The sequence below is a fragment of the Misgurnus anguillicaudatus genome, chromosome 1 (assembly GCF_027580225.2).
Source record: "Misgurnus anguillicaudatus chromosome 1, ASM2758022v2, whole genome shotgun sequence".
NCBI lineage: Eukaryota > Metazoa > Chordata > Actinopteri > Cypriniformes > Cobitidae > Misgurnus > Misgurnus anguillicaudatus.
This window is the reverse complement of record NC_073337.2, coordinates 31,139,214-31,158,496: the sequence shown is the minus strand read 5'-3', so window position 1 is coordinate 31,158,496 and position 19,283 is coordinate 31,139,214. Positions and strand designations below refer to the sequence as shown.

Here is a 19,283-nt window from a genome sequence, read left to right as displayed (position 1 = left end):
TATTGCTTACAACATGTGCAAATAAATGTAAGTAAATTTTACTTAGATTTTTTAGTTAAATGGATTTAAAATTTACTTAATTATTTTAGGACTATGTGTAGTGACTATAAAATAGTTAAATAATACAAGAAAATATCTAATAAGACTTACTATTCCCACACAGTTCATTTTTTACATGAATTAATTGTGTATTTATCATCATTTTACTTGGGAAAATCTAGTTCTCAATAAATGTTAATATTATTATGTAGAAATTATGAGAGTTTATCTAATAAATATTACTACACCAAAAAGTTCGTTTTTTCAGTGTAACTTGTTAATGTACAAATGTTTAAAACAAAACACTATAGTGTAAATGTTCAAAGAGGATTATTTTAATGAAAGTCAAGCGCACATCTACATTAAAACACTGATCACCATAATATTGACTGCAGACAAAACTTCTTTTTAATATAATCTCAAGTAAAGTTTACCTCTGTTAATTCTCATTAAGGACGTTTGTACATATATAAAACAAAGTCAAATTGAAGTGAAGATGGTTATGGGTTTTTTTCAGAATTTAAGGACTAAGACAACAAATTAATTTTTTACCATTCAGCTTGACTGTTTTAGGTTAACTTATTATACACAGTATAGGTCAGAGCAGCTGTTAGAATTCACAATGATAGTTTATTTAGATTATTAAAATGTGTTTGATTTAATAAACTCTTTTCATTTTTTGTTTAGGATTTGCTGCATTCTGTTAATCCATCACCAATGGAGAAGTTGCTTCATTTTCTGCTCTTCTCAGGTCAGTGCACTGTCACTTTAAATACATTTTATGGTGGATTCAAACAAACACAGACCAGTGCTCATTTAACACTCATTTTGTTGTGCAGAAAGATCCATTTACCGTAAGTTGCACATTATAGACGAGGTCTGACAAATCTATTTCTACTCTCCTCTCAACAGGATTCTGGATGTTCATACAGAGCATCTCAAATAAATTTCTTTTCATCCAGGAGAATAAGACCTGGGATGATGCACAAGCTTACTGCAAAAAGTATCACATTGACTTGGCCACAATTGCAAGCAGTGAAGACCAGACAAGTCTACAAGAAGCGGTTAGCCCTGCGCTGCCTCCATTGGCTTGGACTGGATTGGGACAAAGTAATAACAGTTGGTGGTGGAAATATCATGGTGTGAATGTGACAGTTGGATGGAAAGTGTCATTATCATTCTGGAAGCCTGGACAGCCAGACAACTCAGATGCAAAATCGGATTGTGGTGCCATCAGTGCCAGTGGATGGGACGATACAGCATGCGATCAAATGTTTCCATTTTTTTGCATCAATGGTAAGAAACATGTCTTTATAATGTATAGATTGCGAGTGGTGAAACAAATCTTATTTGTACCCCCAGTTAATGTTGAATAAATGTTTTAATGTTAATATGGCTGTTTGGAGGCCTCCTTAACAGTAAACATGGGAAAGGTTTCCATTATTTGACACACAGACTTCAGCTCTTCAGGAGCATTTTATTAAAAGCTGATAAGTTGAATCAGGTGTGTTTAAACAAGATGACATCTACCGTAAAAAAGGAATATAACAAATGACCTTATTCTCATCTTATTACAGAGAGCATAGCAGAGAAGTTTGTTTTTATACCTCAAAACATGTCACGGGATGATGGTTGGGATTACTGCACACAGTATCACTCAACCCTGGCCACCATTTATAATCGAACTGAAAATGACCTGCTGGTAAATATGATGGTAGGATATGAAAAAGCATGGATTAGTCTCGGTAAGGCCAAGTGGTGGTGGTCAGATGGAACAGATATCAACATGTTCCCCATAACCTGGAGCGCTGGACAACCTAACGTGACTGGCCCGAACCCACCTTGCCGTGCTGCAGCTCTTGATGGATTTGATGATCGACTCTGCTCAGAGACCCTTCCATTTATCTGCTTACGTCGTAAGTTTCATGAGTAATAAATTCATCAAAACTTTTTGGAATTTCACCTAAATAAGTCACAACTGTAGAAAAACATCTGAGTATAAACAACTTTATTTTTAAAATAGAAAATAACAACTGACATTAGAGAGCAGGGCGAAAGTACAATTTTTCATAAAAAAATTAAACAATGTTTGAGACAGTATTAGCATCGGGACAAAAGTAATAAGTGTTAACCGACAGTAACTCCTGACTTTTAAACCTGATTTACTTTTATTTTGAAAAACTCTTAGAAGTCAAACTTCAGGGTGTGTTAGAGCACTAATGAACCTGTAGATTGATCAGTAGGGGAGATCGGGGTTGGTTGTCACAATCTTTACTCATGCATGAATGAATTGCTAATCTTCAAAAAATCTTTCAGCAGAAATTCCTACATGAAATGAAAACTTGGGGTCTTGGCTTTAAATGTGTATACTTTTTACTTTTCGATTGTATTGTAACAGGAAGTAATTAACCATCAAAGACACTCTGACACAATGTGACAACCAACCCCATCACGGGGTTGGTTGTCCCTATGGTTCAATTGGATTTCAGTGATAAATTGGGATCTGAAAAGATAGTTTGTAACTTTTTTGTTTTTTAAGCTAGAAACTGCAAATAAGTTTTAATATGAATCCACCCCTATGATAGTTGTTATTAATGCCCATTATGTTTAAACAATGGGATTAAAATGGGTGATCAGTTACTTGAATAGGCTTTATGTCCAGCTGCACTATGAACTTCAGCCAGCTCCTTGTTTCCTGTCTGCCATTATTGGACAAACTGATTAATCCAGGTGTGTCTGATTATTGTTGTTGTGACTACTGAGGTCAGGCACACCTGGATTAATCAGTTTGTCCAATAATGGCAGACAGGAAACAAGAAGCTGGCTGAAGTTCAGGAAGTAGTGCAGCTGGGCATAAAGCCTATTGTCTACTGTGTTGAGAAATAAAATGAAATAATTTTTAGTGTTAAAACCTCTTTATTTAATGCTTTATTTATTTTATTTTAACAGCAAACAAAAACAAACAAACAATCAGACAAACAGTCTTAAAAGGTCTACATGTCCAATATTCTTTTGTGACAACCAACCCTGCAAGCTATGTGACAACCATCCCCAACTGACTTCTTGACAAACATGATAAACTAGCTGCCACACGGGTTTAACTTATAGCTAAAAGATGATTCAAAATAAAGGTACTACTTTTAGCTTTTTAATGAGTGTTTTGTTTTTGAATGACTAATATCCTACAAGATCTCAACACAAAAACAACACCAACATGAAAATTTACTCTGACCCATAAAAATAAAAAATTGTCTCCTAACCTCAATGTTTTGTGTCTGCTTAGCAAAATTTCAAGTGCAAATGAGTAAGCTATTAAAGGCTAACAAATTGATATCAAAATTGTACCACAGCGACATGTAGTATGTCTGGAATAAGCAGTGTGACAACCAACCCATGAGACAACCAGCCCCGGTCTCCCCTACTGTAACACATAAAACCAGAAGCACAATGTGTTATTAGAAAAAATTATCCCTTTAGGAATTTACTCATGCCACCATTTAATCATGGTTGAAACAGCTTTCCAAACCTAGATGCGCAAAAAACTTGATATTTGTCAGGTCTGTCAAGGGTTGCGTGCTAAAGATGCAGTCATAGTTTTACTTCATCAGACTTTGTACTTCCGCTACATTTCATTTCGCTTCTGTACTAAGTCTGAAATATCTCCAATTATAACCGTTTTCCTCCGGCCTCAAAACGAACAGAGGGCGGGCTGAGAACCGTCACATATACGCTAAGCACCGAAAGTAAGATTGTAGTTTACAGCAGACATGGAGGCACAGAATGCTATTCGCTCTGTTGTGGAGAATATTTCCGGCATTTGCCAACTGAAGCTCGAACCAGAAGAGTGTTTTTTAAACATTTTGAATGGAGATGATGTTGTTGCCCTCCTCCCGAGAGGTTTTGGGAAAAGATGAATTTATCAAATATTACCGATCGTCAGCGATAAACTGGGGAGGCCAAACAGGGGCGTCATGCACCAATTTTTTTTAAGGGGGCACAGTGTCAACACCTCACAGAAATCTGTGCATACACAGACATCAAACGAAATATTATAGAGCTTTCAGTCTTTTCCATGGCACTTACATTTCTAACAATCTGAAAACCCCTCCTTTCGTGCAAAAACCTCCAAAATAAAAGTGATGACTAACTTTAACATCAAATACTATTCAATCGGAATAATGACACATTTGCATCATATTTACATCTGAAACGACATGTTTTATTTATTTAAGTCTTAATGGCTTGTTTAATTGTGTCATTAATGCATTTGGCAAAACAACTGCATTATCATATAAAATTAATGTAATTTTAAATCCATAAAGAATATAAACATCGAAAATGACATAAGCTATAGCCACGTGATTGATTTTAATGTTCAATAATGATTTTATAAAATGTTTTGATAAAATTATTAGAGGAACAGATTTTTGCATTAAATTTTACCTCATATGTGATCATGTGAGATTCCGCGCCTGCGTGAACTCTGGCGAACTTTGGCGTTGTGCCAAGAAGATGAATCTCTACTAATATAACGTTGAGACGGTCACATTTAAAACCATACATTTTCTACACAGAGGAGGTTAACTGCACATTACCGTTCTGGGGTTTGGAAATGTTGTGAGCATTTCTAACACATTTTAATTCCTCAGATAGCTAAATGCAGCAGCAAGCCAGCAACAGCAGAGAGCTCGTGAGCGCGCCCAGACGCTCCAGAATAAAAGTAATGTAACATGATCAAAACACCAAACGGTGAAAATCTCTGAAAAGTGACAAGGATGCAGCACAGAATGTATAATATTGTGCATATTAAACAGATTAAAAGTCAAATAACAGATTAATGGACGCTTATTTGATTTTGAGGTTGGATGCAAAATCCATTGGCTCAAAAAAACCAAGGGGGCACGTGCCCCCTCAGTTTGAATGGGCATGACGCCTCTGAGGCCAAAGGCCGATAGTTGTTTGTCCCCCTTGGTTGCTCTGATGGAGGATCAGGTAAAGAAGGCAGTGAAACTCTGTGCGCTGCACAGCTTCGCATGCACAATGATTGAGAAATCATGGAGGGGAATTTCATTGTTCACAGATAATGGTGGAGGACACATGGGCAATAATTCTTTGGTGACATTCCTGATTAACCAGAAAAGAAGGTAGGAAGATTTAATTTACATTATGGTTAGGGCTGTCTGCTGGAAGAGTTTTTGAGTTTGGGAGGAGTGAGTGGTTCCTCCACTTAGACATAAGTGTAAAGTCACCATAAGGATAGTGTTCAACTAGCTCTGGCTCGATCTACTTCAGATAATCTGCAAAAGTCGTTCACATCCATGTTCACGCCGATACTCGCTCGCTGGATTTGTTTTCGCATCATACGTGTGTTTACAGTGAAAGTTCGATGTGGCTGAGCCGGTGCATTGGCTTACGATTATTTTATACTTCAGACAAGCCCCCCCCCCCACGAGAAGGTAAATGCTATCAATTATGTCTAGCCAGACTTTGTCTATTACCAGGCTACTTTCGCTCAGTTCTCGCCTAAACATTCAAATGTAATTATTTACAGATGTAAGTTGTTTTTTGTTGCTCTCTTTCACTGTTCATTAGTTATAAATACAACTGATTTATGTAATATTCTAACAGATACAAAGCAGCAGATCATGAGAGTGGAGTTGAAATCGAGTCAGAATCTAAATGACCCTGCAGTGATGGAGACCATCTTACAGTTGGTAAGAGGACCTATTAGGTCAGGGTATATTCTAGCAAACGGTTTTCCTATCGCGTTTCGCAATCGACAAAGCAAATACACACTGTTTACCAAAACACGATGGAAATCTCACAAAGCACAGAGTACATTCCTGTTTCCCAGCGCAATACCACAGAAAGGAATTTAAAGTACAATGCTACAGAAGTAAGAGCAACAGTTAAAAATTTCAAAGTTAAAGTTCATGCAAACAGATATAATATACAAGTTTGTCAAATATTTATAGGTTAAGTACAGCGCAAATGTTGTTTGCCTCTCTGATCCCAAATGCTTTAACAACTTTATTTTTTTCTAATGCATCTAAAGTTTTGCTTAACCTAATATTAGATGCACGCACAGGTAAGCTACCTGCAAGGCATTTCTGCCAGATGCACTTCCGCCAGTGCGGGTTGGGCGGCTGCAGTGTCCTCAGCTGGGAGCCACCTGTCCTTGATATTTTGCTTTTTTTAATCCCGGAACATGTCTAGGTGGTGACATGCTGCCCTAGGATCCGTCTCTCCCACACGCCTTGTCCTTTCTGCGTAACATCAGCCAAAAGCTCCCCTGCTCTGCCTCCTCTGCCAGGTCTTTCAAGGCCTTCTGCAGCTTTGTGCCTCTGACACCGAGAGTCTTAAGGAAATGCTGCATGGAAGTTCCAGTGAAGCCCCTCCTACCAACCTCCAATGCAATGGTATATGCTCTCCACCCAGCTTGTGTGCATGCGGATGCCTTTTCCTGAAATGCTGTTTCTATCCCATCTCCCCATGGAACAGTTAGCTTGGCCATGATGACAGTCTTCGTAAGGTGGACCAGATTACAATGTTGGGTCAAAGAAATGTTATAAAAATCTGCTGTCGGAACTTCAGTTGGCAAGTTAAGACGTTGCATGTACGGAGGAGCAAGATTATGGAGGGCTTTGAAGGTGAGTAGTAGTACTTTGTATTTAATCCGGGATGAAACTGGTAGCCAGTGGAGCTGATGGAGAATGGGGGTGATATGGGCAGAACGTTTTGTATGTGTAAGGAGCCTGGCTGCAGAGTTTTGGATATATTGCAATCTTTGAAGGGATTTGGTGGGGAGACCAAGGAAAAGTGAATTACAGTAATCTAAGCGGGACATGACGAAGGAGTGAACCAGAGTCTGTGCATCACTGACAGAAAGGAAGTGTCAAAGGCGGGCAATGTTACGGAGGTGAAAGAAGGCAGTTTTAGTGACTGATTTAATATGATGGTCAAAGCTTAGAGTGGAGTCAAATGTAATCCCGAGGTTTTTGACAGTCGCGATAGAGTGAACAGGTGAATCATCAATATTAGGTGTGAAAGTGTAAGGTTTAGAGAGCATGCTTTTAGGGCCAATCAGCAGAATTTTTGTTTTATCCGTGTTGAGTTTAAGAAAGTTGTTTTGCATCCATGTTTTTAAGTCAGAAAGCCAGTAAGTGAGTGAGTGAGTGTGGGGGGGATCAGAGGGTGAAGTGGTAGTAAGAGTTGAATGTCATCTGCATAGCAGTGGAAGTGTAGACCGTGGCTGCAAATAATCTGATCAATAGGGAAGATGTATATGAGAAAAAGGAGTGGCCCGAGAACCAAACCCTGAGGGACACCACGAGTGACTGAGGACTGGGAAGACTTATGTGAACCAAGTGCAACAAATTGCTTTCTGTTTGTGAGGTATGATTGGAACCAATTTAGGGCTGTGCCAGAAACACCAATAGCAGACAGACGGGAGATTAAGACATTGTGATTTATTGTGTCAAATGCAGCACTAAGATCGAGAAGGATGAGAATATTAACCCTTGTGTGGTGTTCATATTTTTGTTACTTAGACGATGTTTGTGGGTCTAGTGGACCCAGAGCATTATTAGTTTCTTAAACCAATGCAGTTATACAAATTTATGTAATATTGTTTACAGATGTTTACTTTAGCCTTATTGCAAGTAACATAGACAGAATTTATGGTTAATATTTGTCATTTACCACTGGTAGAGGACTATTTATAAACTAAAGTGCCATTCGTTTTTGTGATAATGTGAAATAAAAGAAGAAAATTGTATTCTGATCCAGATATTGATGGAAAAACATGTTAATCTTAAATAAGTATAAATTAAAATAAGTTTTTCATCACAGTTGATGTTTAATTCTTTGAACTCTTCGAAATTGTACACATTTGTGTCAGTCTCCACAGCACAGGCCTCAACTGAACAGATGTCGTATCATAAGATATTATCCACACTGAACAGATAACCTGTTCATGCCAGCCAACACAACACATAAGAAGCTAATTTTTACTGTGTAGTTGTGTTGCGTATGCATTTCTTGAATTTTGTACACATATATTGTGTACATCTTATGTTCACACACATTGCAGTACAATGTGTTGCATTTGGCCACAACTTAGAATGATGAAAATACATGGATAATATTTTACTTTCTCTATTATTCACTCTTCCTCACACACACATGCTCACACACTTCTTTGTGGGACATTTGGTCCCCACAACGTAATAAATACAAGCTACACACATGGTTTTACAAATGGCAATAAATATACCAAATAACCATGATTACTACTCTTTTACTACAATAAAACTATGGATTTTTTTGGAAGGGAGATAATGGTAAAATGGTTCCTGTTAGACAAAAGGTAAAGTGTTTTGGACAGTGGGTACAGACAAATGTTCATGCACGGTATATAACATGTTGTATCCTTGCGCTGTTACAGCAAGTGCAGAAGGACAAAACTCTGACATGCATACATCACATATGTACAGACATATATACAAACACACTCATGCACTCACAGGAGTCACAGGTAGGAGAAAAACAAAGTGAAATTACATAGAACATTCATTTTTTACACTTTTATTGCCCCCGAGTCCAGTGGACCCGAACACCACATATGTAATATAAATGTGTAGGGGGGTGTACAGTCATTATAAAGTTAATTATTTTTATGTTCTTTATAGAAAATGAGCCAAGGCCAATGAATCTGAGGTTGAAACAACAATTAATTGCATAATTTTTCTTTCAGTAAACATTAAAAACGGGTCCCACAGACCTGAACACCACACAAGGGTTAAGTGAGCCGGAGTCCACAGACAGAAGAAGATTGTTAACTATGCGTAGTAGGGCAGTCTCGGTACTATGACACGGGAGGAAACCAGATTGAAAAGGCTCATACAGGTTGTGATGGTTTAGAAAATTGTGAAGTTATGATGCCACCACTTTTTCTAATACCTTAGCCAGAATGGGGAGGTTGGAGATAGGACGGTAGTTTAACAGTGATGTAGGGTTGGAATTTGTTATTTTGAGAATGGGTGTAATTACAGCGATTTTGAGTGCAGCAGGGACATTACAGAATTGAGACAGGCATTTATAATCAGTGTAATCGGTACAGCTAGGGATCTGACACAGGCCTTAAGTAAAGGGGTGGGGACAGGATCGAGCTGACAGGTATGATGTTGACATGCTGGCTTTGTTCACTTCGAGTCTGCTAGCTTCCGCATGACGCGGTCATGGCGCCACCCATGCCGGCTCTGAGTCGTCTTAAAGCCAGAGAGGATGTGTTGAAGGCTGGGACTCTGGTGGCCACAGAGCTGGCAAGACTCTTCTGTCCCATACCAACGGTGCAGGTTCTGGGGGCTTGGGAGGGTATCATAGGTGGCCCTGATCAAGAAAGTTAACCTTCCTTGGGGGAGCTTCCACAGGTCGGCTCGGATGATGGTCCTGTCTATTACGGCCTCCTAGGTCTTCAATTTCCCTTGCTGAGATTGGCTCACAGCTTTAACCCCCTGGGGTCCAAAAACGCGGGGCCGCGTTTTGACGTGTTTTTTCCTTATCATGGCAGAATCAACTTAAAATACTTCATCATTAATAATCATACACTTACGTGTTTGACATCATTTGAAACGGTAAAGGGTCTTCTTTAATATGTGTTCATTCACAATAACAACAGATCTTTGTGTTTTTGTCAAATAAAGAAAATAAACAGGGTGTGCATCCAGACATTTCTGTCTCCGCCAGCTGTCTCTCAAAACACGTTACAAAAATCCATTGAAACGAATACTCGTCACACAAGCATGATACACATATCCAAAGAAAGCCTGAAATGTCTACTTTTAAACAAGCTAAATATAATCAAAAACAAATATTGCCTGTTTATGTAATCTGCATTGAAGTAAAGAGAGTACCGTTTTTCCTGGCTGACTTCATTATCTTTAATTTGGTCACACCCACAGCTGTTGACATGGTAATGAAGACACGAGCTGTTCATATAACAATAACAAGCAAAGCGTAAAGTTTGATGAGATTTAAAGACTTTTTACCGCATGTTTGGATTATAAACTTTATTCACACATGTGAGGAATATCTTCATTTATGTCTGGACATTGAGAAAGAGAAGAATTTATCTTTAACATTACCTAAGAAGAACAATGGAGAACGCACTGCTGGATTAGAAGTAAGTAACGTTGACAGATAATTTATACCATTTATATTTGCTATCATGTAACTTAATATGCTCATGGCTTGTGCAGTTCAGCCTACATACAGTAACGTTAAGCAACCTTAGCAGACTACACGCTTCGGATTGAAAAACTTTCGTTGTTTACAAACGGACGCAATCTCACGTAATGGCGGATTTCACTGTTGCATGCTGTAACAGTGTTAAACACAGTTATTCACTTATATCCTTCATGGAAACTTTCAGTAAACCTGAACTACTGTATCTTTAAGTGTGTGCTGTAATATGATTCCATGTTTACATGCTTATTTACAAACGAGTACGCGTGACCTCCCATAATAGCGGATATCTGTTACATGTTGTACAGTGTTAAGACACAGTTATTCACTTTCGTATCTGTCATGGCAACTTTGAGTAAATGCTGCACTGCGGGATTTGCTGTAAAATGATTCCATATTGTTTACATGCAAGGTAATTCCATACATTGCGCTTTACACGTGACACCGTTTATTATGAGCTCCGCGTTGTTTACATGGAGACGCGAGCTCGCGCACATCCATTTGCGATGTGTTTTTAAAGTTCATACTCGCTTACAGAAACGCGTTTAAAACAGAAGCTAGACGATAAGGGGATGGGCATCTGAAAACAGTCATCTGAAAACAGCTTTTTATTTAACTAATCATTGCAGATGTTTATCTGAGATACTAATTTAGTTTATGATAGTTTATCTGAATGTAGTGCTATCATTTACCCATCAGTTATGTATGTAAGGGTATTTCTGTGGACAACTTATGCATCCCTCTCATCAGTACAAAACTATGAAGTGGAAAAACATATTCACACTCTTTGGACATAAAGTTATATGTTAACATGAGTCACATGAAGTTTACAGCTCTGTTGTTTATCAGTTTCTTATACAAGTTAAGGTTTTTAATAGGGTTCGTTTCCAAATAAACTAAAAATGTCCTACTGACCTTCATTTCTATTTTGATTATATTGTTAACTTCTTAATAAACCTCAAACAAACGTGTACATTTGTCCTCACATTCTTTACTGTAATTCCCTCCTGCCTCATTATGCAGCTCATTATGCGAGCCTTTGTTTGCTAGCTGTCAATCAATCCTTCTCGCAAACGGCCACTCTAAACAAAAAGTGTCTTACAATTTCTAAATCAATACATTGTTTTATGTGAATAAGTAGGCAGGATGATTTTCACATCATTTTAAAGTAAAAACTCTAGACTACTAGATTTTGTTTAGGAAATTCTTGTTAAAACATGTTTAGTATGGGTTTTGTGAACTTATATCAGTGACTTAAAATTTTTGCTTTTTTAAAAACCACGCATAAACCTTTTTCTCTTAAAAATACAAACATGTACATACATGTAGCTCATATATTTTAGCTCAGTTTGTGCCGAACACAGTGGTATGAGACACTTGCCATTATTATGTTTTAAAGCAACTGAAAAAAGACCAAATGTAAGAGCATGTCAGAACCTCTGACAGTGTCCCAAAATGGTCGGACCCCAGAGGGTTAACCCTATAGCTTTCCCCTTCCTTCTCCATGATCTCCTGAACAATTAGAATTTTCCTCTCTACCTTTGTGGCTTTGGACCACATGCTGGTTGATGTTGTCCATCCGAAGCCTGCTCTGCCATGCTGTGTCAATCCAACTACTTCTTGGTGTTTCAGACGAGTTATGGCCTGATTCACTGCTTGCTGGGCATCCCATTTTCTTCAGGTATGAACTTGGGCATTGGCATTTTGTACTACTGGGTTGGGAGACTCTTTCAGCTTTTCCAGCTTGTAACCCAAGCTGATGATTTTTATCGGGAGCCTCAAGATATATATTAATGTATATTAATATATGCTTGAACTTTAACTTTGAAACATAACTGTTGCCCTGCCTCTACTTCTGAAGCATTGTACTTTAAATTCCTTTCTGTGGTATCGCACTGGGAAACAAGAAAGAACAATGTGCTTTGCAAGTTATGCATCATGTGTTGGTAAACGGCGTGGCTACCATTCGCTTTGCCGATTGCGAAGCACGATGGGGAAACCGTTTGCCAGAATATACCCTGACCCTATTATACCCATTTTACAAGAAGTATTATACATCTTGGGTGACCCAAAATTAATTTGTGAAGTTGTGAAAAATCCCACAGATCATTTATTTTAACATGTCAAAAATGCACAAACACGTGTTTTTGAATGAAATGAAAACCACACAGTTTTTGTGTAGCCTATCTTTAAATGCACATGAGCTAACAGACATTCACAAAATAGAAAGTACAGTTGGATTATGAACAATTGGTGTAGACCCATCTTTCTTAGACCCATCTCTCTGTATGAACTATTATGTGCATCCAGCAATGGACCGACTCTTGTTTGCAGGATTATGGGCATTAAAAAGAAGAGTGGTTGGATTTTTACATCTTAAGTTTATTTTCTAAAGGAACAAAACACGGCTGCGGCTGACTAGAAATAATGACATGAAATATTTTATAGGCACATGCTGACAATCTAACCCCCCCAATATCAGCCCATAGGCATATATTAACTGTGACAATATATCGACCCCCCCCCCATACCAGCTGACTTCTAGTTTAAATGATTAACAAATCAAGTTATAAAAATCAATAGATACTTGACTGGTGTTTTTTGTGTGTTTGTTTCCCATTCTATCCTTTTTTATATATAATTTTTTTAACACATCTAATTCAGTTATTTTCAATATTTGTAATGTGTCAGTTAGTCTGATTTAGGCAAATGTGTGTGTGTGCGTGTGTGTGTGTGTACTTGGTAAAGATAGGAATACCAGTAAATTAGTGACATTGTGGGAACATTTTGAGGCCCCCACGAGGAAACAAGCTTATAAATGAAACAGAATGATGTTTATTGAAAATCTGAAGTATCAGAAAGTTTTCTGTGATGGTTTGAGGAAGGGAATAAATTATACAGTTTGTACAGAATAAAAACAATTACGTCTATGGAATGTCCCCACAAATCATGAAAACGAGAATGTGTGTATGTGTGTTTGATCAGTACTCAATATTGTTTCTGTTCTTCAGATAAAGAAGAAACTGAAGGATCGTATGATAGGGAATGACACAACATTGACATGGAGAGTTCAGCCAGATGGAAATGTTTTCTCATCAAAAAATGAAAGTGAAGTGAACCAGAAACTCTGTCCACACACTTTCTTTTAAATATAACAGTTACCATATCACAATATTAAAGGGATAGTTCACCCAATAATGAAACTTCTCTTATCAGACCGTTCGTGGACCCCCTTTACTTCCATAGTATTCTTTTATCCTACCATTGAAGTAAATTGGGCCCACAAACAGTATGGTTACAAACATTTCTTAACATATCTTTCTTTGTGTTCATCAGAACAAAAAAAAAAAAAACAGGTTTGTAACAACATGAGAATGAGTAAATGGTTGTTTGGGTGAACTATGCCTTTGAGGACTGTTATTAATTCATATAAAATTTATTTCAAATGCATGTTTTACTTATTAATTGACATTATTTTTAACATAATTATTATATATTTTAATTATTCAAATTAATTTAAGGCATTTCAATAATTGAACAAAATGTGGCTTATGCTGCGTATGCACTGGCAGAAGGACATGATCTTGTTCCTTTAAATTGAAGTAAGGCAACACAAGCGACTGTAAACATTGACAAAAGGACGTGGAACGCCTTCAAACAACCTCATTGAAAGAGATTGATAACACACAGCGGCAAAGTCTAGTTTGGTTTTTCTTATTGTTTTCAATCAAGTCTGTCTTTGGACTGCTATTCACAGCAATCTATTTAGCAGTAATTTTTGTCAGAGTTGCGTTTGCGTTCTGTATTTTTATTTCCCTTTATATATACATTAGCAGCTTTTAGTTTAGGTGTGATTCTTGTAGTTGCATTTACATTTAGCAGACGATTTTGTCCAAAGTGACTTACAAAGATTAAACAATATAAGTGATGTGTTACAGGGAGGCATTAGTACAAAAAAGTCCTTAACAAGATATAAGTTTTGACTTGTTTAAACAATACCTGTTTGACAGAAAGGAGTTAGTTATGTCTTGAAGATACAACGTCCCCCCATGTAAAAGACTCTTCACAGTTTGGTTTAGGATAAGTCACTAGCCGGTGCACTGACTCCCCCCCCCCCAACCAGTGGGATTAACACTACAAATCGATACCCACAGAGCTTCATCAAAAACCAGTTAGGGGACGAGACTGCTCGACCTTCTCCCTGGTAGTAACCCCAGGAGGGGGGCCGATCAAGTTATAGCATTATGTAATACTTAGCTTTAATCTTTACTCTGTGTTTGAGAATTAATAGCACGATTTGGGGGTTTACAGACTGTGAAGTCTTTTCAAACTCGAATTGCTCAATAAAATAAATAAAATAAAATAATTTATATGATCAAAACAGTGGTTCCCAACCTTTTTAGCCCTAAGTACCCCCACAGCCCTATCAGTAAGGCTCAAGTACCCCTTCATCGAAACTAAACCAAAGTTGTGTTTTAAAGACAAATAATTAGTAATATTAATTAATTAATTAATTAATTAATTAATTTTAAACATTAAAGTAAAAAGCACAGACTGATGAAGCATGTTTATTTCAACAAACCACTATCATTGCGATCAGTCTTTGCATTTTATCAGCTCATTTGCATTTTAAAAGACACACTCAAAAACAGCACATTTTGCTCAGGCCTACAAAATGGCAATTTTGACATATTATAATTAATTATCTGTAGAGTGTTTTGAAATAAAACTTCACATATGGACTCTGGGAACGCCAAAGACTTATTTTACAAATGAAAAAAGTTCATCACATGACCCCTTTAAGGGCCAGATTTACTAACGGCTTGCGCAAACCATCATTTTGGCGTTAAATAACGACTGAACTTACTAAAGACACGCAATAGATATTTAGCTCTGAAAATGTGTTATTTTTGCGACCTTATTGCATATGCATTTGTGGAAGTTTTCCTTTTAGAAGCAACATTAATGTGAGGAGAGTATTAAATTTTGCCAGAGGAACATACTTTAAAAAATATATAGTTTGCCAAGCTATGCTATGTTTAATTTGCTGGAGAAAAGAGGAGGAGAAGTCACGAGGAGAAGTCAAATCAGGTATTTCAAAACTTCTTTTACCCTTCATCTTTCGTCCTCCGGTTCATAGTGTACTTTTACTTAGCTGGAATTTCACACTCCGCAGTCCGCATTTTCATTGCGATGTCCTGCCGAGGTCTCTTATTTGCGTCCCTGTACTAATTTGCGCTGCTCTTGTAGATTGCAATAGTCATTATAGAAATTTGCTTATGTCATTATTTTGCCTGTGTATTATATTTGCGCCTTTGTAGTAAATCACACGCAAATTTTCCACTCCGGCGCTTATTTGGAATTGAGCTCTCGTCCTTTTTAGTAAATGCCCTAAATTTACTAAAATCTCAATTTAAGTTACTGATAAATAAAGTGTGCAAATAATTTAAATTATTCTGTTCAAATAAACAAAATGTGTTAAGACATTCTCAATAAATACAAAAGACATCATACGGGACAAAATATGTTAGCCAAAAATAATACAAAAGTTTTTTTCATAATTTGAAAATGCAACGGCAGCGGGAATGAATATTATAACATTATTTGAACATTATTTATAGTTAATAAACTTTGTGTCTTTAGAAACTATTCAGGTTCATTGAAAATAGTCAGATCGTTGAGTTGGACATCGCTATTGCGTTTTGGATCATGCAGCGCATTTAGTCTTGACGGCAAATTATATTAATGATAAGATTAAAATTACAATGTTGTCCTTTTTACAATGATTTCCTCACAAAAATTAATCTTAGGTAAATGACTGGACAAACGAAAGACATTTTTATTAAAAGTAAATGAGATCAAAGCAAAATGTAAATCTTTTCGCGTACCCCCTGGAAACTCTTCACGTACCCCCTGGGGTACGCGTACCCCCGGTTGGGAATCACTGGATCAAAATGATTAAATATTATAAACTGGCCTAACAGTCAATATTTTTAAATACAAATTCAAACCCTTACAAATCTATTTATGAATGACCTTATAAAGTCTTAACAGTTACCAACAAAAGTCCTGCAATGATCTTTGCTCAATCATTTTAAGCCAAGACAATGCACGTGATCTCTAAGAAACATGATGCTCAATCATGAGCAGTTTTGCATTAAGCCGACTTTTATCTATCTCATTATTTCGAGTTAACAAAGACAAGTTAAACTTCTTGAAGATGAAAGATAATTATTTGTCTGTCTGTGGACAGTCTGTAATGAGTGATTAAAATGTTGGATATGCATTGAATCTGTTTTTACAAATTGATTAGTTATTATGTAGGTTTATGTTCTTTTCTTTGTGTGTTTATTACATTTGTGTAGTGTATATACGAGATGGGGAGATTTAGTACACATCAATTCTTTATCACATTCAATTAAATAAATAATTCCAGAAAACCCTGTATTTTGTGGGATATGGCTCTGTTGCTGTGTGTTATGATCCTGTTCTCTGTTTCCCCTGTGTTGACTCTTATTTTGAAGTTCTGTCCGTGTCTACCATATCTGTAGTCCTTTGTAGTTCTTTGGTCCTTGTGTTGATTGTTTCCCAGGTGTATCTTGTTATCTTGTTACCCATGTATATATAATCCCAGTGTCTCAGTTGTCTGGTGTCGGTCGTTGAATGTGTAATCTCTTGGTCCTCGCTGTGTTTGTCTGTGCCTGTTTCGATTATATTTATCTGTATTTATCTGTCTGCTTGTTTTATTTTTACTTTAATAAATACTGCAACTGGATCTTCAGTCTCTGCCTGCCTGTAGTGATGGCGAAGTGAAGCTTTCTTGAAGCAGTGAAGCTTTCAACCCAATTGTATCGGAAAAAGGTTCATTACTCGAAGCTTTTCAAATCAGAGCTCAATGAGGACCTCTGCTGGTGAAAGTGCTGTTTCACAACATGTTCCACAACCAAACAACGTATTAATTTAATTATAAAAGCAAAACTTAATGGACTGACAAATTAAGGATAGATTCATAAATAAATGTAACACTATATTAAATACATGACCAAAGCATGTTCCATTTCATGCGAATTGTCCTTCAAACAAAAATAACAAATTAAGGATAGACCTTGTCTCAAAAGTATAAAGTGTGAACCAATTAAAAAATATATCAGGGTATTAAGTGGTGCAGAAAAGGCTTTTTACTCCTAATATATTATATATATATCATAAACTCACTATACAGTAATCGATTCCGTGTAATGCAATACTCCAATACAACCCATGAGGGCGCGCCGCGCATCGCACAATTCTAAACCTTTGAATCAGATAACGAAGCAGTCACGTGGGTGTGTGTGAAACGAAGCTTCAGACGTCATTGGTCACGTGATTTTGCCAGAACGAATCAAGCTTCGATACAAAGCTTCAATGAAAATCGGTTCGTTTTTTTGACACACGCTTCGGAGCTTCGGTGTCACTGGTAACATCACTACCTGCCTGATCACCCATCATTTCACGCTGTTGAAGCTTTTTTCTTTTACCTCCATGATTTTAAGAAGTCTAAGAAAAGTTATGCACTTGGCTTAACGAAAGGAAGAAGATTTTTTACTTACTCATTTGAGAGATAATCTGCTTAATTTGTGCAATTAAAGGCGGAGTCCACGATGTTTGAAAAACGCGTTGGAAAAGGAGACTGGCCGACTACCAAAACACACTTATATCAAATCAAATCAAATGCCGGTTTGCGTATGTGTGGGGCGGGTCTATCAACAGAAGGTCCAGATTCTATTGGGGTAGGGGCGTGTTTGTTTAGGTGATTTCAAATATCAACATTGGCTTTCAAACATCATGGACTCCGCCTTTAAGCACTTTTTAGCTTTTATATTTCACATTTTATATGATTACAGTAGTTGTTGTATGGTTTTAGCTATTTTGCATGTTTGTGTTTTAGATAAAAGTTCAAAGAGAACCATGTTAATAATTAAAATGTGTCATAATTTCAATTCAATTCAGTTTTATTTAATATTTGTATGTTTGTATATTTTTAGAAGAAAAATTTCCTGGAAGGCATTTTGTGAAACTTTTGTAAAAATCACAAAAAAACTGTTGGTGGGCAACTTTTCAGAAAATGGCTGGTGGGGGAATCTGAGTTAAGCACCTTTATTTTTAAGAGTGTATGCTTGCTCAAAGAACTGATTGGAGTTTTAAATAGTTGTCAATAAATGCTGATAGAGGTTTCAGCCCCTAAAAATAGTTTTCTGTCAAGTCACTGTTCAGGTAATTATTGTTTTCTTTTTGCTAACATGGCCCCGGTTCCATTCATGATATTTCTCCCCACAAAGAAATGCACTTTGCTGTATATTTCTGTAAAAAAAATCAATTGATTTGGTAATAAATTCTTTTTAACACTCTCTTAAAACTTCTTCAAGGTCTTCAATGTATGTTGTTTTAACTGGAATGTTAATTACTGACACACCTGGAACAGAGAGACATACTGGAATAAGACCTCAACAAACAAAGACAAGTTAAACTTCTTGAAGATGAAAGAGAATTATTTTGTCTGTCTGATGAGTGATTCAAATGTTGGATATGCATTGAAGTTTACTGCACATTTTCTCATCTGAGAAAATAGGAAGTCATAGTAAAGGTGTGGAATCAAAGTCATCATTGGGTTGTGCTTTGGTCTCTCTACAATCTTGAATTTGTCTCGACCCTTTAAAGTCTTGTTCTTGTCTCGGTCTTGGCCTGTCTTGGTTTTGGTCATGACTTGGTCTCTGTTTAGCTGGTCTTGACTACAACACTAACATGAACATTAAATCTTAACAAGTCTTTATCATATTTTATATTCATAGTTCATATTTCTTTGAACAGAGTGTTGCCAATAAATTAGATAGATATAAATCAAGTTACTGGCAAACAGTTGCATAAGTACAGCAAAACATTTTCAGTGCAGCTGTTGGAAGCAGACCGCAGATAGTTTTTGTATGTGTTTCTTGATGTTTCTTGGTGCAAATACTGCCTAC

At 36.9% G+C, this 19,283-nt stretch overlaps 1 protein-coding gene across 1 annotated transcript in view; it reads left to right on the top strand.

Annotated features, from left to right (window-relative positions):
- Positions 1-14,659, top strand: part of LOC129431987 (C-type mannose receptor 2-like) — an 89,990-nt gene extending 75,331 nt beyond the window's left edge. The window contains exons 2-6 of the mRNA XM_073869756.1: positions 727-790; positions 952-1,335; positions 1,617-1,955; positions 5,668-5,753; positions 13,296-14,659. Coding sequence (XP_073725857.1) covers positions 757-790; positions 952-1,335; positions 1,617-1,955; positions 5,668-5,753; positions 13,296-13,433 — 981 coding nt within the window. The 5' untranslated portion in view covers positions 727-756 and the 3' untranslated portion in view covers positions 13,434-14,659. The remainder of the gene's footprint in view (positions 1-726; positions 791-951; positions 1,336-1,616; positions 1,956-5,667; positions 5,754-13,295) is intronic.
- Positions 14,660-19,283: the final 4,624 nt, after the last annotated feature.